This window comes from Capricornis sumatraensis, chromosome 20 (genome assembly GCF_032405125.1).
Source record: "Capricornis sumatraensis isolate serow.1 chromosome 20, serow.2, whole genome shotgun sequence".
Taxonomy (NCBI): Eukaryota; Metazoa; Chordata; class Mammalia; order Artiodactyla; family Bovidae; genus Capricornis; species Capricornis sumatraensis.
This window is the reverse complement of record NC_091088.1, coordinates 19,009,735-19,033,547: the sequence shown is the minus strand read 5'-3', so window position 1 is coordinate 19,033,547 and position 23,813 is coordinate 19,009,735. Positions and strand designations below refer to the sequence as shown.

Below are 23,813 nucleotides of genomic sequence, written 5' to 3'. Positions count from 1 at the left end.
CAGAGATGTTACTTTGTCGACAAAGATCCATACAGTCAAAGCTATGGTTTTTCCAGTGGTCATGTATGGATGTGAGAGTTGGACCATAAAGAAGGCTGAACACCAAAAAATTGATGCTTTTGAACTGTGGTGTTGGAGAAGACTCTTGAGAGTCCCCTGGACTGCATGAAGATCCAACCAGTCCATTCTGAAGGAGATCAGTCCTAAATATTCATTGGAAGGACTGATGCTGAAGCTGACTCTCCAATACTTTGGCCACCTGATGTGAAGAGCTGACTCATTAGAAAAGACCCTGATGCTGGGAAAGATTGAGGGCGGGAGAAGAAGGGGATGACAGAGGATGAGATGGTTGGATGGCATCACTGCCTCAATGGACATGGGTTTGAACAAACTCTGGAAGATGGTGAAAGACGGAAGCCTGGCACACTGCAGTCCATGGGGTCGAAAAGAGTCAGACAGGGCTGAGCAACTGAACAACAACAGCAAATGGTGGTCCAGTGCTGACACTCCAAGCTCCCAGTGGAGGAGGCCCGGGTTCAATCCCTGGTCAGGAAACCAGATTCCACATGCCGAAACCCAAACCCAGTGCAGCCAAATAAGTAAGATAAAGATAAATATTTTTTTAAAGAATTTTAAAAAAGAGATGATTCTATGACAAGGAGCTCAGGGCCACCAAAACCTAAAATATTTACTGTCTCATCCTTTATAGAAAAGCGTGTTGACACTGATGGAGGGGAACTTTGCAGGCCAAGGACACACCACTCTAGCTCCGAGGCCCTGAGATGGAGGTGCCTGGCTCAGGAGCCCAGCTGTCACCACGCAGGACGAGGACCGGGTTCTCCATGCAGGTGTGGGGGTAGTGGTTCACGGGCTGCCTGGGGTCAGGGCCGACCGTTAGATCTAACCTCAAAGCCGAGGATGGAGCCACGATGACCCAGCTGCCAACTGGGGATGGAACATTCTGGACAAGAGACAAAGTGCTTTGTCTGAACAGCCTCAGGAAATGGAGGAGTGTGGATGTGGTCGCCGGGGTGAGCTGAGCTGGGTGGGACGCGGAGGAAACCGGACTCGGGCAGGCAGGTGCAGTAGGGGACAGTTTCAGAGGCTGGTGAGCGGACCAGCCTGTGTCCCGTCCCCTCTGCCCCCAGCTTGGAGCCACACGGGAAGGCGTGGTGAGTGCTTAGCGTCAGGGGCTCACAGGAGACCGTTCCCACAGTGGTCAGGGATCAGCCTACAGTCATTATCATGGACACAACCTCACAGCAAGGCCCAAGCTCAAGGCCCAGGGAGGAAGGGGTCTCTACCCCGACCAGCAGGTGGGAGAGACCACAGCCCTTGCCAGCCCTGACCTGGCTTCTTGGGCCAGCCCCTGAGGTGAGACAGGAGGTTCCAGGCAGGCCCAGGGTCCAGGGAAGGGTTCCCTGAGCACTCCCTGGGGAAGAAGGGTCTAGTCTGACCACTCGCAGTGAGCCCCTTACCTCCTACTGAAGACAATGCCTGTCGGCACCTGCCCCTTGTGGTTATAGACCCAAAAGAACTGAAAACAGGGTTTCAAAAGGGTATCTGCACACCCATATTCACTCCAGGATTATTCACAACAGCCAAAACATGGAAATGACCCACATGCCCATCAATAGACTCGTGGATAAACAAAATGTGGTCCATCCACACAGCGGAGTATCATTCAGCCTCAGAAAGGAGGATTCTGACACACATCACCACGCTGATGTACCTTGACCTTAGGCTCAGTAAAATAAGCTGCATGCAAGACACTGTACAACGCCACTTTCGTGAGGTTCCAAGAGCCACCAGGCTCACAGAGAGAAGAAGGGCTGTGGCTGGGAGCTGGGGAGGGGGCTGCGGCTGGAGAGGGGATTGGGAAGGGGCTGGGGAAGGACTGGGGATCCACCTCTTGTCTCTTTCGTCTCCTGCATTGGCAGGTGGATTCTTTACCACTATCACTACCAGGAAGCCCATACTTAACGGTGGTGCTACTGGTCAAGAATCTGCCTGCCAATGCAGGAGATGCAAGAGACGCGGGTGCGATCCCTGGGTCGGGAAGATCCCCTAGAGCAGGAAATGGCAACCCACTCCATTGTTCTTGCCTGGGAAATCCCATGGACAGAGCAGCCCGGCGGACTACAGTCCATGGGCTCACAGAGAGTCGGACACGACTAAGTGACCTAAGCACAGGATGTTATGTGTGTTTTACAAACATTTTTTACATTAAAAAAAAAATGCTGCAGGCACCAAGGGCCAGAGAGGGTGAGCAGCTCACTCTGGAGAGGTTCACGTCCACAAGTGGGAGCCCCAGTCTGCTCCCACAGCCCCTCCTGGTGTTCCTCCCACCCTCTGCCCAAACCCATGACAGACGGTCTGGATCACTGACAGGGCCCTTCCATTGAGCCCAGACTTGGCCTCAGAATCCTTCTCAACCCAGAGCCCAAGGGCGGCTTCTGCCCATCAGACAAGGTTGGGGGTGGTGCTCACCCCAGGGCCTCACAACTCATGCAGCCCAGCGCCAGGCCCCAGATGCAGGGCAGGCCATCTCAGGCCTTGGCTGGGCCCCCTGGCTGGCCAGATGCCTCTTCCAAAGCCAGTGATGACCAAGGTCACGGCCACGGTGGCACCCTGCCTGTGATCGCGCCCTTGTTCAGCTACTTCACGCAATTACTGGGCCTGTGAAGTCTCCTGCCGGGTAGACAGCTAACAAGGGCACGTTCAGTTGGAAAGGGCAGGAGCTGGGCTGCGGGGGGTGGGCAGATGCCGCACTCCAGGCCGGCAGCCAGCCGGGCTCCCAGCTGCCCGCCCACCAGGCTGGGGTTCAGACTCCCATAGACTCTGCCAGCAGCCGCCCAGCAGCTTGTCCAGCTTCCCCACAGCGGGAAACGGGGAGCACAGCCCTGCAGTACCCCACCTCCCTGCCACCAGTGCCCATATTTGGGGTCAAGGGCAAGCCCCTCTTCTCACTGTCCTCCCTGTGCCCAGGGTCTGTGTCAGAACCCACAGTGGAGAGACAGGGCAGAGGGAAACAGAGATGGAACTCCTGTCCCAATGCTTTTGGGAAAAAGGCAAACGGCAAACAGAGAACTCTCCATCCAGATGTCACGTTTGAGGTTCAAATCATGGCCCCGCTGTTGAACTGCTGTGACCCCCAGGAGGGCACTTTCACTCACTCTTGCTTATTCATGAAGTATTTGCTGAGTATCCCCTCAGTGCCAGGTTCTCACCTGGCCCTGGAGATGCCAGTCAACAAACAGGCAGCGCCCGGCACCCAAAGAGTAAGAGTCTGGGGCAGGTGGGGTGGAGAAAGCCAGGTCCCACCTCCCTAATGTGGGCAACACAGGGCGCACCACAGGGCCTGAATTCTGGGGCTCAGGGAAGGCTGCACAGAAGAGTGGGCGCTAGGTCCTCAAGAATGACCGCCCTGTGACCAGGTGTGGCTGGGACGGCTGCTGCCCACCCAGGAACCACTGGCCCCACTCCTGCACAGCAGCGCATGGCTGCCCAGAATAAGGACTACATTACCCAGGCTCCCTTGAAGCTGGGTGGCCATGTGACTCTGTTCTGGCCAATGGGGTGTGAGCTCAGTGTCCTGTGAACCTTGGAGGGGACAGTGTGGATGTTCCATGCAAGACATAAGCACCTCCTTTGCACCGCTATGAGCTTCTTATTGTGGCAAACTATATGGAGTTAACCCTTCTGGAGCGTGCAATTCAGCAGCAGGGGTGACATCCACAGTGTCGTGTGACCATCAACACGATGTATTTCAAACCCATTTCCAGTGCCCCAAACAGAATCCCAGGACCAGTACCAGGGACTCTCTGCCCTCCCCTGCACAGCCCTAGGAACCTCTGCTTTTCTTTCTCCTCTTCTAGGTATTTCACTTGAATGGAGTCAGACGGGACTTGTCCTTTTGTGTCTGGCTTCTGTCACTCAGCACCACGTCCCCGGGGTTCATCCACGTTACAGCCTGTATCAGACCTTAAAACCGATGTTACTTTAGGTCTTCTCAATCTGCCTCCTTCTTAACACACCAGGTGCTGTGGACTGAGTTTTGTACCCCCTGAATTTTTGTGTGAAGCCCTACCACTGCAATGTGACTGTATTTGGCGACAGCACTTATAGGAGGTCCTTATGGATAAATGAGGTCATAAAGCTGGGGTTCCCATCCAGCAGGACTTGTGTCCTTATCAGAAGGGGAAGAGAGCTCTCCGCACACACAGAGGACATGCCACGCGAGGACACAGAGATGGTGCTGCCCGCCCCCAGGGAGAGCGGCCAGAGCCGGCCCCACGGGCACCCTGACCTCAGACTCTGCAGACTCCAGACCTGGGGGAGACCACGTCTTGTGTAAGGCCTGTGTCTGCGAGATTCTGTCACACGTCTAAGACACCAGGGAAGGAGCAGGACAAGGATGCCAGGAGTGGGTTAGGGTGAGGAAGGTGCTGTTTCCTCAGTTGTGAAGCAGGCACACAGGCTCCTGCGCTGCCCCGAGGGCCAGTGAAGATGGGACACAGAGGCCCCAGTGCGACCAGTGGCATCCCGCTCGTCTGACCCGCTCGGGGAGGCCAGTTCACGGTCGGGGCACTGACGAGTTAGCTCTGGGGGCTGCTGGCAACCCTGGAGAGACCTACTCATCCAAGCCCCACTGTCACGGCCTCGCCTTTGGCAGCCCCACTCAGGTCAGCTTGCAGAGGGTGGCCGGGCAGTGGCGAAAGGCAACCGTGCGGGGCCGTGACGCCAGTGGAGCAGCCGAGACTCCAGGTGCGCTCGGGCCCTGTGCTGTGTGCACTTGCCTCCCGCCTCATTCAACCCCGACTCCCCAGGAGGCGGGCCGGGCAGGGGCACGGATGGAGACAGGTGCTCGCTTCTCCACGTACTGGTAGGCACGCCGGCTGATGCTGTGCTGATGGGCAGTAAGTATTCTGACTGCCACTCCTGGGAATAGTCATAATTGTTGAGGGCAAAAGAGGAAATGAAAATCAAAACCAAAACAGAAAATGATCCTGTCCTACAGACAGAGAAACCAGCTCAGCAAGGAGAGGCAGTGTTGCCAAGGTGGCCACTGGCCTGGGGCCAGCTCTGCACCTCGTGTGCAGGATCCGGTGCTCACGGGGGTTGGCGGGCGGGGCTGTTGTGGATGGAGGTCCCCACCTCTTGCCGAATACACACCAGCAAGGCTTTGAAGCAGGAAGACCAGGGCTGGAGACATGAGCCACAGCTCTTTCTAGCCCAAGTGCTACCCCTTGACCCCCGAGGGAAATGGTGGCACACAGCCCTTGTCCACGGTGGACCACGGGAGCCCGCATAGCCACGCCCTTCGGGTGCTTGGCAACAAACAGCAGCTTGTCTGCAGTGACAATGTTTTCCTGGAGCCAAACCAGGGCAGGGATTTATTTTGAGTCCTTGTTGGGAGGGGCCAGGTGACCAGTGCATGTGTGTGGTCACCCTCCCACAAGAAGATGGTGGACTGGTGACCGGAACCTGAAGAACAGTGTCGTGGGCAGTGAGAGGACCTGAGTCTGGCAGGAGAATCCTTCTGATTCCTGAGTTAGTGTTTAGGTAGCCTCTCGTGAGTTCCCACCACCCTGAAGATCCCAAGGTGGAAATATAATTCCTGAGGACTTTCTGGAGGCAGGGACATGCTGAGCATTCTACAAGTGTCCTCCTGGTCCACCCCAACTGCCCCCAAGAAGTGGGTCTATCACGCCTGACATACTGAGAGGGAAACCAAGGCTCAGTGAAGGCTCACGTGAGGTCAGCCCACCACAGCTGGCCTGACCCTACAGCCCCCAACCCTTACTACTCAGACATGCTTCTCTTTATTAGAGAGGCCCCCTCCTTCCCTTGCTCACTCCTGTACCTACTCGGTGCTGAGAACAAAATAGTCCTAACTTCAGGGAACTCACAACCCAACAAATAGACAAAAACTCCTGCACCGCCAGACAGACGCCAACACAGAGGGGAAGAGAAAGTGCTTTGCGATCACAGAAAGGGAGCAGCTGATCCCTGCCTCAATCAGGGATGAGTTTGGAAAGGTATATCTGAACTGGGTCTTGAGGGGTGCACAGGAGTTGGCTGGTGGAGCTGAGGCATTCAGAGCACAGGGAACAACGTGTGCAAAGAAGAGGGTGGTGGGGCGGGTGTGTGGGACAGAGGGCCAGAACACAAGGGCAGCCGTCCAGCTGGGGATCTGGAATTTATCCTGAGGCCTGGAAGCACTGGCACAGAGAACAGCAGACTGACCCTACGGCTGCAGATGCACCTGTCTGTCCACTGCAGAGATGTATGCGGTCTCTCACCAGCCCCCCACCGGTGGGCGGCAGCACTGAGACCTGAGACGCACAGCTGGAACTCTACTGCCTACACCGCCCCTCCCCAAGCCCAGAAGCCCACGGCAGGGCTAGGAGCTCAAGGGAGAGAAGCCAGAGAAGCCAAGGTGGGATGGGAGAGCGACCGGCAGCCGCCAGCACTCCTGACACGGCAAGGTCCTGGAAGCCCGGTGGCAGCTGAGGTTCGGGGAGGGGCCAGGGTCCTGGGCAGCCTCAGTCTCTTCCCCAGGGGACCCCAGCCGGGGAGGGCTCTGCAGTAACCTCTCCGGAAGATGAGCTCACCAGGGCCTTGGGGCTGGAGGGACCGGGTCTCCCTGGCGACAGCTAGAGGCGAGTCAGTTCTGTCCCCAGCAGGGCCCTACTGCTCCCCCAGGACAGCACTGTGGCTGAGGGCTCTGAGTCAGGCGGCACAGCCCTGCTGGGGAAGGGGTCCCTCCCTTGGTGCCCACTAAACCCAGCCCAGAGCCCCGGGGAGGCGCACCCTAGAGCACGGGGCAGCTCTGCCTCCCGGGGCGGGTGCCTCCAACCAACACACACAGCCCACAGGGGAGAGACACGAACATTCACTAAAACCCAAGCTGCCAACAGATCTCCCAAGAAGATGCCCAGATGGCCAAGAAGCACAAGGAAAGATGCTCAAAATGTCCATTGAAACCACAAGGAGGGACTTCCCTGGTGGTCCGGTGCTAAGACTCCACGCTCCCAATTGCAAGGGGCCGGGGTTTGATCCCTGGTCAGGGAACTAGATCCCACGTGCTGCACCTGAAGATCCTGCATGGCACAACTAAGGTCTGGCAGAGTCAAATAAAGTAAATAAATATTAAAAAAAACAACCATGCAAGGCAATCCACTCCACACCCACAGGGGCGGCTAGAGTCAGAGACGCACGGGAACAAGTCAGGGAGGATGCCGAGACGTGGGATCCAGTGCTGACGGGGAAGTCAGAGGAGCAGGCCGTGGGAGACAGCAGGCAGCGCCTCTGACCGTTAAGTCTGGAATCGCCACTCGGCCCAGCAATTCCTCTCCCAGGTGCCCGCCCAAGAGAACTGGACAGCACCCGAAGATTCCTACACGAACGTTCACAGCGGCACTATCCGGACCAGACAGGAGCAGAGACCACCCAACTGCTCCTCAGCTGGGGAGGGGATCGACAACGCGAGACCCACGCGCACAGCAGGCTGTCACTCGGGTGGAGAGGGATGAAGCTCAGACGCAGGCTGCAGTGGGGCTGAACACTGACAGCAAGACCACACTGTGCCGAATGGAGAAGCCAGACAAGCCACAGCACGTATTGCGCGACTCCACTTACACGGAGTGTTCTGAGCAGGCAAACAGAAAGAATTTAGATCTGTGGCTGCCAGGTGCTGGAGGAGGCTGCTGAGGGGTACAGGTTTCTTTTGGGGTGGTGGAAATGTTCTGAAAGCAGCAAGGACAGCTGCACCACTCTGAACACTCCAGAGATCACTGTGTCTTGCACTTTAAAGAGTGACTTGCTGGTATGTGAAAGTGTCTTCATGAGGCACCACTAACCTTCCACACGGACGGGAGAACATGACCTGAGAGTGTTCCCTTCTGGAGCTGGACAGAGGTTTGCTTGCCCAGCGCCCCCCATCAGGGACTTTCCCTCCTCCACTGCACTCCTGATGGGGTGTCAGGATGTCTGTCCTCTGACCACACCCCTCACATCTCAAGTGGGCACATGACCCAGCCTGGCCAATCAGCAAATTCCATCATCAAGGGCAGTTAGCAGGCGGGTGACTCCTGCAGAGCCAAGCTGAGCCTTTCCAGACCATCACTATACGGGCCCCGGGAGAAAACCATCTCGCCTTCCCGCCAGGACCGAGAGCTCTAAGGAGGATGTGAACGCAGACCCGGTGGCCTTTCCCACCGCATGCTGAGAACCTGGAGAGTGGAATTAACACGCAGAGGAAAGCAGAACCAAGAAAGGGAGGTAATGACAGAGCTCTGACATTATCTGAATCCCTGGATCCAGCTGTGCCCGACGCCAACCCAGCGACTGGGAGCCAACACAATGCCTCTCTGCTTGAGCTGCTTTGAATGATGATGCTACTGCTTACAAGAGTCCTGATTAATGGAGCCAAGTCACATTCTACATAGACTTTAGGTTTAGAGAAAACTTCAAGTGGTCACAATGACTCTTTAAGATCCCCCAAAGTATATACACTGAGCAGCTCTACTGCGCAGAACATACAGGTCTTTAAACAGCAGACACCAGTAAGTTCAGGTGCTTACACACCGGATGTTCTGTTCTTCCCAGCTTCTGTTTCTCCTTCCTGCCTTGTCGCTGTTAAGGCTGAATCCATAACTTTTTTTGGCCTGTGTCATGCAGCATGTGGGATCTTAGTTCCCCAAGCAGGGATCAAACCTGGGTCTCCTTGCAGTGGAAGCATGAGGTCTTAACCACTGGACCACCAGGGGATTTCCAAATCTGTAACTTCAGTGCTCACATGGTTTATGATTCCTTCGGATACCAGACAGGCTGGGAGAAAATGACCCCTCCACCCTGGCAGAACCCATAAGTGGGTCTTTCGAGAGGCAGAGGGGAGCCCGGGGCAGAGGAGTCTGGGGTGGCAGCGGGGGTAGGTGGGGGTGCTGTTGGCAGACAAAGCCTGAAGCTCATATTGGAGCAAGGCTGGGCATTGTGAGAACAGGGTGGTCAGCAAGCAGTGACCGAGGAAACCCCTTCTATCTCCCCAAGCCATCTGCAAGCTGCACCCCTCAAACACATACCCCTTAGATGAGGATAAGGCAGCTTCTCATGGAAGACATTCAAGGTTAGAAAAAGCACGGGAAAGCTAAAGTGGCCCCTCAGAGCTTGGGACACGAAGACCCAGAGCATGTAAGACCCTGAGACCCAAAGACACTTTGTAGGGAAGCAGGGAGCTCCCCAGGAGAGTAGTAAGTTTTGTTCCAAGCCCTCCGGAGGCCAGCCTGACTCCGAGGCAGGAGCTGTGATCACAGGACTCGAAGTGAGGCAGTGGGAGAAGGCATTCACGTCCGCAGGAGCCGTGGCCGTGGGGCAGCCGTGCAGAGTGCAGACCCCAAGTCCACATCCATTGGGAACCTCAGAGTGGGGCCTTCTTTCGAACAGGGTCTTTGCAGATGTAATAAGGTGACACTGGATGGTGGTGGCCCTAAATCCAATGACATGTCCTTATAAGAAGGAAGGACAGACACCGGCAGAAGTTGGAGGGATGTGGCCACCCCACAAGGATGCCTGGACACCCAGGAGCTGGAAGAGACAGGAAGGACCGCCCCCACCACCCCTCTAGAGAATCCAGAGGGATGGTGATGCTGCCCACAGCCTGACGTTGGACTTCTGGCTCCAGAACTGTGGGAGAACATTCCCATTGTTTAAGCCCGCCCCATTTGTGGCACTTTGATATGGCAGCCCCAGGACACTCACACAAAGGGTCAGGACTGCTCCCCCAGAGGACTAATGGTCTAGTGTGAGCCTTTTATCCAAGACCACCCACAAGGGCCGCAGCAGTCAGCGAAGCCAAACAACGCTTTTCAACATGTCACCGGGAAAGACAGGACACCAGCTGTCTTCCCCGTGACGTGTTAGAGCAGGCAAGAGGGGTGAGGAGGTGTAGGGGAGACTCCCCTGCCCTTGACCCCTTTACCCCTGGGCAGCCACAGAGCCTCAGTCTCCTCACCCAAGTGCCTGCCTCCCTAGATGTGGAAAAGAAGGTGATTTAAAATAATCATTATTCTTGCTTATGCATCCAGGTGTCCCCAAGTGTCCCTCTCCCCCACCCCCAGGGATGGGGGCGCCCAGGGCATGTTGTCACGGCGATGGCAGAAGTATAAGGAGGGTGAGCAGAAACTGCAAGCCTCCCAGGGCCTCAGCCTGGGATGGGGCCCTCCATCACTCCAGGCCGGTCTCACGGACCAGGCAAAGCCTGTGGCCGAGGCTCCAGGGGGCGAACCACAGCCACAGGGCCAAGGGCGTGGGGGTGACGAACAAACATGTAACCTACACACGTGCCTGCCTGTTCCAGGCTGCATTGAAGCAAACTTCGATTTGATGAAACTCCTCAGTTTAAACTCAAATTAAACTCGACGAGTGTGGATATGGTCGTTTCCACATCTAGGGAGGCAGGCACTCGGGTGAGGAGACTGAGGCTCCGTGGCTGCCCAGGGGTAAAGGGGTCAAGGGCAGGGGAGTCTCCCCTACACCCTCTCACCCCTCTTGCCTGCTCTAACATGTCATGAGGAAGACAGCTGGTGTTCTATCTTTCCCGGTGACATGTCACTCTCCACAACGACCCTACTGGGCACATCACCTCTTCAACCCATTTCACAGGGTAGAAATTGGAGACGCAGGGAGTTTATGTCCCTTGCCTGAGGCCACAGACCTGCTAACAGCAGATCATTTTACTATTTCCCTCAACAACAGGAAAGAAACAGGCGCGGGTGGTAACAGAAGGGCTTGGGTTTAGATTAGGATGAAAAATCCCTGCGCCACCAAGTCTGGGGACAGGTCACCAAGGCCACGTGGGAGGCCCATCCTCCAGGGCTGTGGAAAAGCCCACAGCTTCTCTGTGAAGGGGCGAGTTCAACAGCCCCCCAGCCCAGAACCCTGGGCCAGGGATCTCCTGGACACGGCCAACACAGGGCCCAGGTCACCCCAGGCGCCTTCTGATGCCAGGTGGGAAAGCTGCCCGTGGGTGAGTCAGAGCTCCGCGCGTCTGTCTGACAAGTGGCCCAGAGCAAAGCGGGCAGCGATCCTAATCCCATCTGACAGCCTGAATCCCCGACCCCACACGCGAGGACCGGAGGTGACAGAGGTGTGGGCACAGCCTGGCACCCCAAGCCGACACCCTCCAGCCCCAGGAAGCGGCTCACAGACGCGACACGCAGGCCCAAGGCCAAGTGCTCCTGGGTCTTTGGGGTGAAGCCAGGTCTGGGGGCTCCGCGGCCTCGCACCCCCAGGGGCCCTCAGGCCGGCCCCTGACCCAGGTATTTCCAGGACCTGGCACCCCATTCCCCGGCCTCTTCTGCTCCTTCTTTTTTTTTAACGTTGGGAGGCCAGAGCCGGAACAGATGGCTGTCGCCCACCAGAAGGCCTCTCCTGGCGTGTGGCCGGCCCTCCCCCGGAGGCAGGAAGCCGCACGTACTCCTCACTGAGAGTCCATCTCTGCAGGGCCTGGAAGCACGGCTGCAGAGCAGGTCTCCTGCCGGGGGTGGGAAGGGGCTGGGCCTGCCCCCTCTAGAAGGGGGACACCAGGTGACACAGCCCACCCGGTGCCAGAACTGGGGGCGCATGGGCTTTCTATGGAGCTGCAGCAGCCCAGAACAGCACACATTCATTATCCTACGGTTCCGGAGGTCAGAAGTCCAGAATGAATCTGTCTTATCGGCTGAACTGGGGCCGGTTCCCGATGGAGGCTCCAGGGAGATCCATCTCCTCCCTTCCAGCGTCTGGAGGCACCAGCATCCCCTGGCTTGTGGCCACGTCATCCTGACCTCCACTTGCAACATCACTTACTCTGCCCTCTTGCCTCCCTCCAACAAGGACGCTTGTGATGACACTGGGCCCCCACCCAGGCCATCCTGAGCAGCGCCGAATGTAATCTCATCCGCCAAGTCCCTTCTCCCTAGGAAGGCCACACATCCACAGGTTCCAGGGATTATCAGGATGCAGGCTTCTTGGTGGGGACAGGGGGCTGTCACTGGCTGACTGCAGGGAGAAACCCCTCAACGACACAGCAGTCACTCAAGGCCGCCCCACCGCCTCCTCCTGCAGCCCTCCCTCCCAGCCAAGGTAAGGTGATGGAGCCTGGCACCAGGATGAGGCAGCACCTTGCACACGTCGCTCAGCCACGCACACTTGCTCTAGGGGTCGTGGTGGGAAAGACCTGTGCCAGCAGCGGAGCCAGGCAGACAAGCACAGTCTTAGCTGCCTCGTAAGACTGCAGGATGGGATGCAGACTTGGGCCAGGCCTCCCAGGCGGCGCTAACGGTAAAGGGCTGCCTGCCGATGCAGGAGGCATAAGAGACGAGGGGTCGGGAAGATCCCCTGAGGGAGGGCGTGGCAACCCACTCCAGTATTCTTGCCTGGAGATTCCCATGGACAGAGGAGCCTGGTGGGCTACAGTCCCTGGGGTTGCAAAGAGTCAGACACGACTGAAGCCACCTAGCACACACCTAACGGCTGGACAGTGGTGGTGCACCCATAACATAGAATATGACACAGGCACCAGGGCAAAAACCCGACACGGAAAGAGGTCTTTGACATAAGTGAGGGGAAAAGGGAACCAAGCCGCAGAACCAGTCGACAGTACGACTCCTTCACCGTGACCCAGAATCCTGTAGGTGTGATATGGTTATCTGCACACACGTTGGAAAAACTGTGATTTCCTCTAAGGAGATGGACAGCCCACGGTGGGACATGCCTACTCGATGCTGTCTGCCTTATTGTGTGAGAGCTCCATTACTCAGTGTGTCCAGCTCTTCACAACCCCCGGGACTGTAGCCCGCCAGGTTCCTCTGTCCATGAGATTCTCCCAGGAAGAACACTGGAGTGGGTTGCCATTTCCTTCTCCAGGGGATCTTCCCGACCCTGGGATTGAACTGGCAGGCAGATTCTTTACCACTAGCGCCACCTGGGAAGCCATCTCCCTTATTGCTTTAGTATTTTTACAGGGATGTATTACATTTTAACAAGAAATGATATGAACATATTTTAATCCCATAATAAACCACAACCCCCACCCTGATTTCAGGTCCTTAAATATTTTGTTTTCTTTAAGAGGGAAAGATGCCCCAGTGAGGCAGCCCCAGGCAGTCTCCCCTGCAGATAATGCGCCCTCCCTGTCTTGACCCACATGGGGCTCATGCACTGTCCCCTGCTCCCTGAGCTCTGGGGACGACCTGCTGAAGACACGTAACTGACGGGCAGAGAAGCCACAGCACGGCTTCCCTGGTGGCTCAGGGGTAAAGAATTCACCTGCGGAAGCAGGAGACATGGGTTCCATCCCTGGTCCAGGAAGATCACACATGTCGTGGAGCCTGTGAGCCACAACTACTGAGCCTGCGACCTAGAGCCCGGGAGCCTCTACTGAAGCCCGTACGCCCTAGAACCTGTGCTCTGCAACAAGAGAAGCCACCGCAATGAGAAGCCTGCACACTGCAGCTAGAGAGAAGCCCGCACAGCAACAAAAAAAGGAGAGAGAGAGAAGCCACAGCAGAAGGCTTAAAGCAAACAGGTCTCCCCGAGGCCCAGACAGATGCCAGCCCAGGATCGACATAAAAAGGCGACTGGGGACGTAGACGCCTGTCCCTGAGCAGACCTCACCGAGGTTTCATGCATGACACCCTCCTGTCCAGGGGCAGGGCTGGATTTCAAGAGCACTTCATGGAAGGCAGCCAGCACCCCTCTATTCACAGAGCCCCCAATCTGGGCCCAGGTCTGAAGCGACTGAGAGCAGGCACAGGGCAGCAGGCAGCACGGAGATGTGAGTTCTAGTCCTGCCTAGGCCACTGCCTGGCTCTGAGACTGGCTCCACCCTGCCAGCACGGGGGCCTGACTCAGCCAGGCTGCCCTCAGAGCCCGCTTTCCCACCTCACTGGCGGGGACCACTCCCGTCCTTCAGAAGGGCCGGCCAGCCTGGCACGAGGATGTGGTGTGCAGCGCCCCCATGGGTGCAGGAAGGAGAAATGGCTGCCCCCTGCCAGGAACTTGTCATCTTCCACCTAAACGTCAGGTCAAGGTCCCTCCTAGCTCCACCTGCCCACGACTCTGCTCACTCAGCAAAGCATCAGGAGACAGGTATCAGCTGATGGGCAGCACGCAGGCCTGTGGTCACAGCCCTGTCGACCACCACGACCACTGGCAGCCTTGGCGCACCTCCTGCCCCCACACCCCTGCCCCGCGGGGACCCCGCAGCCCGGAACCGCGAGGCCGCCCCGCCCACACCTCCTCCCCTCTCACCCCCCGCCACCCCCCCCCCCCCCCCGCGGGGAGCAGTCACTCCCAGGAAGCAGAGCTGGCTCCACGCTCCAGGCTGCGGGTTTAGCGCCAGAGGGCAGCCTGGCCAAGAAGAGGCAGCGGGGACAGGAGCGACTGTTCCAGACCCAGCCCCTCCCTCTCTGGTCCCCGCAGGGTCTCGGGTGAGGACAGCGAGCTGTCACATTCACCAGACTCAGGCTCTGGTGTAACCCCTACGATCCAGGACCTTGGGGGAAATTTGCCTCTCCTCCCCGCGTGGAGCCAGCTGACCCGCCAGGCCCCACAGCGCCCCTGGATCAGGATTGACCACGTCTACAGGAGGTCCGGCCAGAGACAGACCAAACCTGCGGGAACTTGCAGTTCTATCCTGCGGGCTTTGCCGAGGACGCTGCCCTGCTGGTTCGCGGTGGGTCCGCCTCTCGCCCTGGAGAGTCTGCGGGCACCCAGGAGCAAGAAGGGACCCGTGATCCTCCCGGGATGAACGATGTGGCTGTGGCTCCTGGGGAACCTGGCCCAGCTCCACGGTGGCCACGGCCTTGCCTCCAGGTCTCAGAACCGAAGGAGGCGGCCAGGCCCCTGACGATGAGAAGGGGCAGGGCTGAGCATCTTCATTCATTCATTCATTCAGAACTAGCTTCATTCATTCATTCAGAACCAGCTTTTGTGCACCCCAGGGTGGGCCAGCGGGGCCTCTGAGCCCGCCTATCTCTGCAGACCGACCAGCCTGGCACACCTTTCCCTCAGCCCGGGCTCCACGTTACCTGATTGGGCAGGAAGCTCCTCCACCTCCCACCTCGGCCGCAGGCATATCTGCTCCCCGCCCTGGGGGCCCAGTCAGCACCAGCATCCCAGGGGCTCCCCAGGAATACAGGTTTTCAAGCCCCACCAGGATCTGCTGAGGCATCTGCATTTTACACACATCCTGAGGGGGCTGAGGCAAGGCTCTAGAGCCCAGGTGGCACCCCTGTCGAGGAGCTTGGCATCTCTGGGCAGGCTGCCTGTGTATCCCTGGTGATGCCAGCCTGCACGACAGGCAGCGATGATGGGGACCAACCTGCAGACCCGGCGCTCAGGAGGAACCCCAGCTTCCCATCTCAGCCATGTGGCCTGGCCCTGGCCCTAAAAGCCAGGGTGGGTGCAGTTCACCCTGAAACAGAGGGAACAGGACCCTGTCTGGGACCCCAAGCTCCGTGCCATCCCCCTTCCCAGGAAGGCCCATGGCGTCCTCACAGCAGCCGCCCTCCAGGAGGTCCTCACACTGGGAGAGAGAACACACATACACACACACACACAGAACCATTTCTGGCTGGCTCGGCTCAGTGACTGCGCCCTCCTAGGCCCGAGGACGCGGCTCGCTGACGCCAGGCCGGCTCCTGGCTGTGACAGTGACTGCAGCCCGCCGGGGCCAGCCACTCCATGGCCCCACGCGGCTGCCCCGGCTGCTTTCACGCTCCGGTGGAGGGCGGGCCTCGGGGCTCCAGGGCGTCCACTGGCTTCACTCTCCAGGACGGCAGCCTCTGGCTTCTCTCTTTTTTTTTTAAATCTAAGCCCATTGAGAAAACGCAGGCAAGTGCAGCTCCTGCCGCAGCCTGGAATGGAGGCTCGTCCTCACTGTGTCTGGGGACCGAGGACACTGTCCCCTCCCACCTCTGATGGTGGCCCAGGGCACTATGAGGCCACCAGGCTGAGACCACATCAGGGTGTCCATTCACACCCACCTCCCCGCAAGGCCGGGGTGCAAGGCGAGGGGCCAACCTGGTTCAGGGGTCACCTGGGAGGGTAGCCAGGTCCCACACTCGCTGAGGGCACTGCATGCTGCTCCATGCCATCTGTCCACAAGGACCCGGCCCAGAGAGGGTGAGTGCCCTCCCCAGGCTGCTCAGCAGTGGTGGGCCAGGCTGGATGTTCAGCGAGCCAGCACGCAATTCACGGAGCCACCCTCAGGCCTTTGCAGCAGCTGCATGGGGGCCCAGGTAGGGGTCCTCAGGGAGCTGGCTCTGAGCTCCACCCACACCACCACATCCATGTACTCCCTCTTAGAGACCAGCACCCCCCAGGTTCTGGGAGTGTGTCAGAAAACTGCCCTGCATCCCATGTCCCCAGTTCCAAGAGGTTCACCTGAGTGACAGACTTTCAAATAAAATCAGAACTTCCCTGGTGGTCCAGAGGCTAAGACCCCACACTTCCAATGCAGGGGGCCCGGGTTCAATCCCTGGTCAGGGAACTAGATCCCACATGCCACGACTAAAAGTTCGCACACCACAACTAAAGATCCTGCAGCCGCAACAAAGATTGAAGATCCCATTACTACAACCAAGACTCGGCGCAGCCAAATAAATAAATACTAGCAAAAATAAAATAGCCGATTCCGGGGCATACTGTCCAGGAAATCTTTGTGCTTCTTGTCTCACAAGCCTCTAAATTTCTGACGACACTGACCCCCTGCCCTGTAAAGTGCCTCGTATCCACTGAGGTCAACAAGACAAACAACCACAAATGGTAAAAAATAGATGAACTATTGGAAGGAAAGAAAAATGCCCAACACCAGCAGGGTCTCTGGGTGATGCATGCGACCTGCCCTTAGGCTGCTCCCTGCCTTTCATGTTCCATCATTCAGTTTTTCTATGTGGAGCAAGGGTTATACATTCATAAAGGAAAAAATAACCAGGGAACCAAATTTGATTGTACAATACCAGAGGAGCAGTGATAAAAGCTGCTCCTATTTATCGCTGAACACTTCCGGGGGAACTGGAAGGGGTGAACAGAGCAGGGCTGGACCCCGACATTCAGGCAGTAATTCCTTTTTCCCCTTGGCTTCTTGGAATGGGTTTCGTTCCCCTCTAAGATCTTGGATGTGAGTGGCAGATATCCTGCCAACAAACCACAGCCACCTTTTTTTGTTCTTCCAGTATGGATGGAAGGTCGCTGAAAATCAGAACCAAATAGGCTAAAATAAAGTTTTATTAGCGATGAGGTTGGGAAGGCCTGAGCCGTAACTGAGCTGGGTGTCTCCCTGGAATAACCCCAGCCTGCCTTGGCCAGGAATTCAGAATCATCCAGAAAGACTCAGTGTCTGTCCTCCTGGACACCTCCTGTCCGGGCAGCCTGAGGCATCTAAAGTGCCCCAGACTCCTGTCCTAGGCCCCATGACCCTCGGGGCTGACCCCAGGGCCCTACCCTGACCTGGAAAAGTACACAGATGGCCGGAAGCTCTCGACACACTCAAGTCAGGAATGGTACCCTGAGAACCCAGGAGCGTGGCCACCCGGGGCCCCTGGTTTTCAACTGGGTGGCTTCCTTCAACCTGGGGCTGGCAGTTCCGGCTGTCCGTGTCTCCTGCAGCAGCAGCGCGGGGCAGACCCAGGCTCACACACTTTCATCTGTGCTTCCTGGGGGGACCCAGGGACCCCTTCTACCAGTTCTGAAGTTCCCACCCCTCCACCAATACAAAGCCACCTCAATAGCCAACACTGCGCCCACCTACAGTCAACTCTGGACCCTGCTTAGGGTCTGGAGGCTGCTGAACCCACACAGTGAGCCCTGAGTCCCACTGAGAACAGCTGATGGCCAACAGCACCAAGTTGCAACTGACTCCTGGGCCAGCGCCCACAGCCCAGCCCTGTTCGCTTGGTGCCATCTCCAAGGCCTGTGGAGAATCTGCCTCAGGCTGGGGTGGCTGGGACAGCTACCCCCTGCGTCCCACATCCCTGCAGCACCGGGGACTCCATGCCCACCTGGGAATGCAGCCGTGGGGGCACACACCTTCCTCTCAGCCAGCAGCTGTGCTATGCATCCTACTAAGAGAATGGCCAACTTCGTTCTCCATCAAACACCAGCATATAAAACAAGGAAGAGGGGGGAAGGGAGGTTTGCTCCATTTGAGAGGAGCTTGTAAGACCCAGAGCCTCCTCAGACCAACCATCTCCTTGCACCACCTCTGAGGAACGCCAGGGTTCCACGGGGCATAGTTTGAGAAACACATGCTTAGGCATCGAACCAGGCAGCCCAACCAACCAGACCAGGTCCGGCGGCCCAGAACCGCCCCGCGCCCCACCCCCTATCACGCCGCCCCTCACCCTCCTACCTGGAGGCCGCGATCTCCGCCTTCTGCTTGGCGATGGTGGCCGCCCGCTCGGCCGCCTCCACGGCCCGGTCCACCTTCTCGCGGATCTTGCTGGCGCGCAGCGGGATGAGGTTCTTGCGCTTGCCGCTCACGAGGATGTTCTGCTTGTACTTGCCCTCCTCCTTCGTGCCGTCGGGGAAGGTCATGCAGCCGTAGCCGTGCCGCCGGTTGCCCGCCCACTCGCCCTCGTACTTGAGCCCATCCGAGCGCTGGCTCACGCCGAAGCCCGAGCGCTTGTCGCTCTTCCACTCGCCCACGTAGGTCTCGGTGGTGGTGGCGTCGATGTCGTCCTCGATGGCCGACAGCTCGGCCTCGCCCTCGCCCAGGCTGATGGTGGAGTGGATGTCGCTGGCCGTGGAGCTGACCGAGCTCATGCCGGCCTCGCTGCGGAAGGAGCTCTGCTTGCTGCGCTGGCTGGCCAGGCTGCTCTTGGACTCCGACTTGCGCAGCTTCAGCCCGCTCAGCAGCGAGCGCCGGAACAGCCCTTTCTTCTTGCTCTTGAGGATCTCGGAGTCGCTGTGCGCCACCAGCACGAAGCCCCCGCGGGACACGGCGGGGCTGCCGGCCACGGCGGGGGAGGCGTCGGGGTGAAGCGCCGCGCCATTGGTGTGCTCGCTGCGCAGGGAGTTGATGGAGGTCCTCAGGGGCGAGCGGATGACCGCCGCCATGCCGTAGGGGACACTCTGCCGCACGCCGTAGCCCTGGCGCATGCCGCCGACCCACTGGCCCTGGTAGGTCCCTGCGGAGACAAAGGAGAGGGTGAGGCTCGCGGGCGGGAGGGGTGAGGCGGCCTCCACGGTTCGCCCGGTTCTGGGGCAACTCGGCCAGGTTTACAGCGAGGCAGTCAGCCCCCAGGTGGTTTGACGATTGCTATCACGGGTGGTCATTTTTTTGTGTGCTGTCTAAAGTATACCATTCTTTTTTTAAATTTATTTTTAAAATTTATTTATTTTTTATTAAAGGATAATTGCTTTACAGAATTTTGCTGTTTTCTGTCAAAACGCAACATGAATCACCCATAGGTATACATATATCCCCTCTTTTGAAACTCCCTCTCATCTCCCTCCCCATCCTACTCCTCTAGGTTGATACAGAGCCCCATTTGAATTTCCTGAGCCTTACAGCAACTTCCCCGTTGGCTATCTATTTTACATATGGTAGTATAAGTTTCCTTGTTACTCCCCGGTGGTCATTTTTAAAGACCCATCCCTCCTGTTTCTTGAATCTGAATTCTGCTCCCTTAGGGCTTGGGGAGGGGGAGAGAGGAGTCAGATGCAGTCAGGAGTGAACAGCAGAGCTCCTCAGGCACATGGGCACAAGGGTGTGGGAGAGACGAAGAAGCACACCCCAGGTGAGCGGCTCCACACTGGCCTCGTGGGGCTCATGAGTGACAGATATAAGTACACAGAGCCAGGCTACAGACTGGGTACTGACGAGACTGGGAGGTAGTGAGTTCTCCATTGCTGGAGGCATCCAAGAAGAGTTGGGAAGACCGGACCTGATGTCTCCAAAAGAATCCAAAGTGGAGACGTAGACACTCGTACCTGCAGGAGCCCAGCAGCATTACTCACAAAAGCCAGGGAAACTGTGGTCCATCCAACAATGAAATATTGTTCATGCAGCCTCAAGAGGAAGGCCATCCTGCCATTTGCCACAACATGGATGAACCCTGAGGACACCATGTTCGGTGAAATAAACATGTCACAAGGGACACTCGCAGGAGATATCCAGGAGTCAAACCAGACAGCCTGAAAGTAGATGGTGGGGCCGGGGCTGGGGCAGGGAACGGGCAATTATTGCTTATTGGGTACAGAGTTACTGTTTGGGGGAATGGTAGTCCTGAAAGCAGGCAGAGGTGATGGCTGTGTGACACTGTAAGAGTGATTGACACCACTGAACTGTGCACTTAGAAATGGTTCAAGTGGCGAGTTTTATGTTATCTATATATCTTACCACACTCAAGCTAAAACATCACAGCACTGGGCTCATATTCTTGCTCTTCTTATTGGCTGTGTGACTCTTTTACAGGCCGGGTCTCCATTTCTCCTGCATTAGGTAGTTATGCAAATTAAATGACATTCCTCACACAGCAGGGCGGGGCGCTCCACCGTCTTCCGTCCTCCCACCCCCCCAATACCAACAGCTTTTCCTCCCTCGGGCCACAGCTGCCCTTGCTGGGACAGAGAGCCAGGACTTGCACCCTGGGTTGTGAGAGGGACGCTGGACTAGCCTTTCGGTCCTGGATGGCTCCTCCCCTCCTGGGTGGGTGGCTGTGGGAAGCTGGCCCTTTAAGGCCAGACCCTTCCGCCACACAGTGGCCTTCCTGTGGCCAGTTCAAGCTGGGAGCCAGCAGCTGTTGCAGGGATCTCTGGCTCCCAGCTTCCTGCCACTTCCACTTGTGGGTTGAGGACAGATAAAACACAGGACCCCGAGTTAAATCTGAATTCCACATGGACAAGTAATTTTTAGAGAGTGTTACATGGGACATAGGCTAGAAACGATCAGACTGATGATCTGAAATTCAGGGTTAACTAAATGTCCCACGTGTTTATTTGCTGAATCCAACCGCCCCCGCTGGGGTCTTCCAAGATGTCACCCCAGGTTTCTCTGGCAGGCCCCCACAAAGCTGAGGATGCCCTTGCATGAAGAGACTCAGCCCACCTCCCCACCAACACCCCTGCACCCCCTCAAGGCAGGCTGAGCGTATAGCTGAGGACACACGGGGGCTCCACACCCAGCCTCGTGGAGGTCGTGGGTATGGGGGTAGAGGGAGGAGTTAGAGGGGGGCAGACATGGAATCGAGTTCCCAGCTCCACTCTCTCTGCGTTTGTGACCTTGGGAATGTCTGCTTTAAGTTCCCATGCCTCAGTTTCCTCACCTGTAAAACAGGGAAGGTGGCTGTGTGGATTAAATGCGGTAATCCACGTAAAGTGCGGAAAGGTTGTTAATGCTCAGTAATCAGCAACTATTGTCCATCACCATCATTAAAACCTTAGGGATATGTAAAACTGAATCCCTTAGCTGTACACTTGAAACTGTCACAACACTGTAAATCAACTATACTCCAATATAAAACAGAAAGTTTACAAAATGAAAGAAAATTTGGTTAAGGAAGAAACCCTTAGGGATAAACAGCACTTTACCTGGCAGGTGAGGAAACTGAGGCTCAAAGAGCGACAGGATTCAACCCCAGGGTTCGCATCCTCCCCTTGCCAGGGCTCTGCACGCAGTGAGGTCCTGCCTACCCTCGTCCAGAGGGCACCAGGCTGGAAGCCACACCTGGCATCCTGTGAGGTGTGGGCCACTTCCATCCCTGAGAAAATGATTGCCCACACCCCCTCCCTCAGATAAAAGGGTAATAACAGGGAGGCATCAGGAAGTGGGCCTCCCTGTGCCGATCTTGGAGTCTGAACGACGTCCCCACAGGCTGGAGGGCATTGTTCCACCTTCCAGACGTGGACGCGGAGTCCATCGCATACACGGAGGCAAAGGCAAGCTGCAGCTTGCTCTGAGCATCGGCGCAGGCAAAGCAAGGGTCCCAGGTGGGGATTCGAGCCTCCCTCCCACTCTGAGCTCCCGGGTCCTGCTGCCCTGGCCTTCCACAGGCCACGCAGCCCTGCAGAGGTGAGTCTCTTTTCACATCAGTGAAAAAGCTGCTCAGCATACTATGCCTGAATTCCATGATTCCAGAGGTCCCCGGACAGGTGAGCTGAGGCTGGAGAGGGTCAGAGATGTGTGCAGAAGGTGTGCCCAGACAGGAGCGAATGCTGAAGAGAAGGCTCCGCACAGCCAGCCTCCGCTTTAAAATACACAGCCTCAACGGACAGTCCAGGGAGATAGCAGGTTGGTGGTCACCAGGGGCTGGGGGAGGGAGGACGAGAATGACGGCTATCGGGGTCAGGGTTTCCTTTTGGGGTGATCAAGACGTTCTGGAATTAGATGGTAATAACTGGTAGCAGAAAAATGAACAGAAGCAGTGAGAAATGGGCTTCCCAGGTTGTGCTAGGGGTAAAAAACCCTCCTGCCAATGCAGGAGACGTAAGAGACGTTGGTTCGATCCTTAGGTTGGGAAGATCCCCTGGAGGAGGACATGGCAACTCACTCCAGTATTCTGGCCTAGAGAATCCCATGGACAGAGGAGGCTGGCGGGCTACCGTCCACGGGGTCGCAGAGTTAGACACGACTGAAGCAACTTTGCATGCACAGTGAGAAACATATCAAGACAGAAGATGTACTGGTCATATTCTAGGTGATTTAAGCAGAATGAGGGCGTCAGGGCTTTGAAACAAATGCCTGTGGTTGCTGGGGCCCTGCTGGGCCAGCCTACCCAGCGGTGCTGGAGCCTGGGGCTTGGGCACCGGGACTCAGGAGCCCCGAGTTCAGAGCTGGGGCTTTCTACTTACCCCAGACCTGGGGTCCTCACTCCACCTCTCAGATCTCCCAATTCATCTGTGACATGGGGCTGACGACCGTAACCATCCTCTAGACACATGGAGCCGTGGGGGTGGCCTCCTGCACACGGTGTGACGTGGGCGGTTGAGCCTTCCTTGCTCAGGGCATGCAGTTTTATTGTATTTGCACTTCTGATTTCTGAATTTACAGCTGATATCAGTAAGAAAAATGAATTTTGATATTACAGAAATACACTCCTGATCAGCTCTGCTGTGACCTGCTGGGATAGCTGGGCCCAGCTTCAGGGCTGGTCCAGATCAGGAGAAAGAAGACAGGCCTTCAGCCAGAAGCCAGCTTCTCCCAAAGTGGGGGCTCTGGGCTGGCCCCTGCTGGGCCAGGTCCTTTCTTCCCCTCCCATCTCCCTTTCTTGTTTGGGGCCAGTAGAGGACAGGTTGAAATCAAACCCCTGGTTCCCCTTGGCTGTTTCATTGAATCTGGTTCGTTCTTAAAAGAGACTAAGTCCACCGTTTTGTTTTATATGCCAAGCAGCTTGCATGTGGACAGAAGCCAGCCCAGTGCAGAGAGAAGACCGCGTGTGGCCCCGCAGGGGCACCCTTGCAATGCTGCGGGGTCAGTCTGGGTGGCGCAGACCCCAGGGCAGGGGCAACTTCCTGTCTGCACTCTGTACCCCGACCCAGGGCCTCACAAGCCCTGTGTCTGCCCCTCACAGGGAGACACCCAAATGCAGATGAATCATCCAGGGGGCACCTGGGGGTGGTGGGGGCAGGTAACCTCAGGGGGGTAGGGTGGCACGCAGGTGACCCACTCAGGGACTCTGCACATTGCAATGAAGATGAGGAATGACCCCCGTCACCCAGAACTCAGAACTAGATCTCAGTGGACCTCAGGAAAGGAAACAAACCTCCCAAATGCGGCCTGTGAGATGCCAACTGGAGCGACCCAGGCCTGCAGAGAAGAGCCAGTG

General features: G+C 57.1%; 1 protein-coding gene across 1 annotated transcript in view; it reads right to left on the bottom strand.

Moving 5' to 3' along the window:
• Positions 1-23,813, bottom strand: part of JPH3 (junctophilin 3) — a 74,989-nt gene that overhangs the window by 25,677 nt on the left and 25,499 nt on the right. Inside the window, exon 2 of the mRNA XM_068992791.1 lies at positions 18,398-19,175. Within this exon, the coding sequence (XP_068848892.1) occupies positions 18,398-19,175 (778 nt within the window). The remainder of the gene's footprint in view (positions 1-18,397; positions 19,176-23,813) is intronic.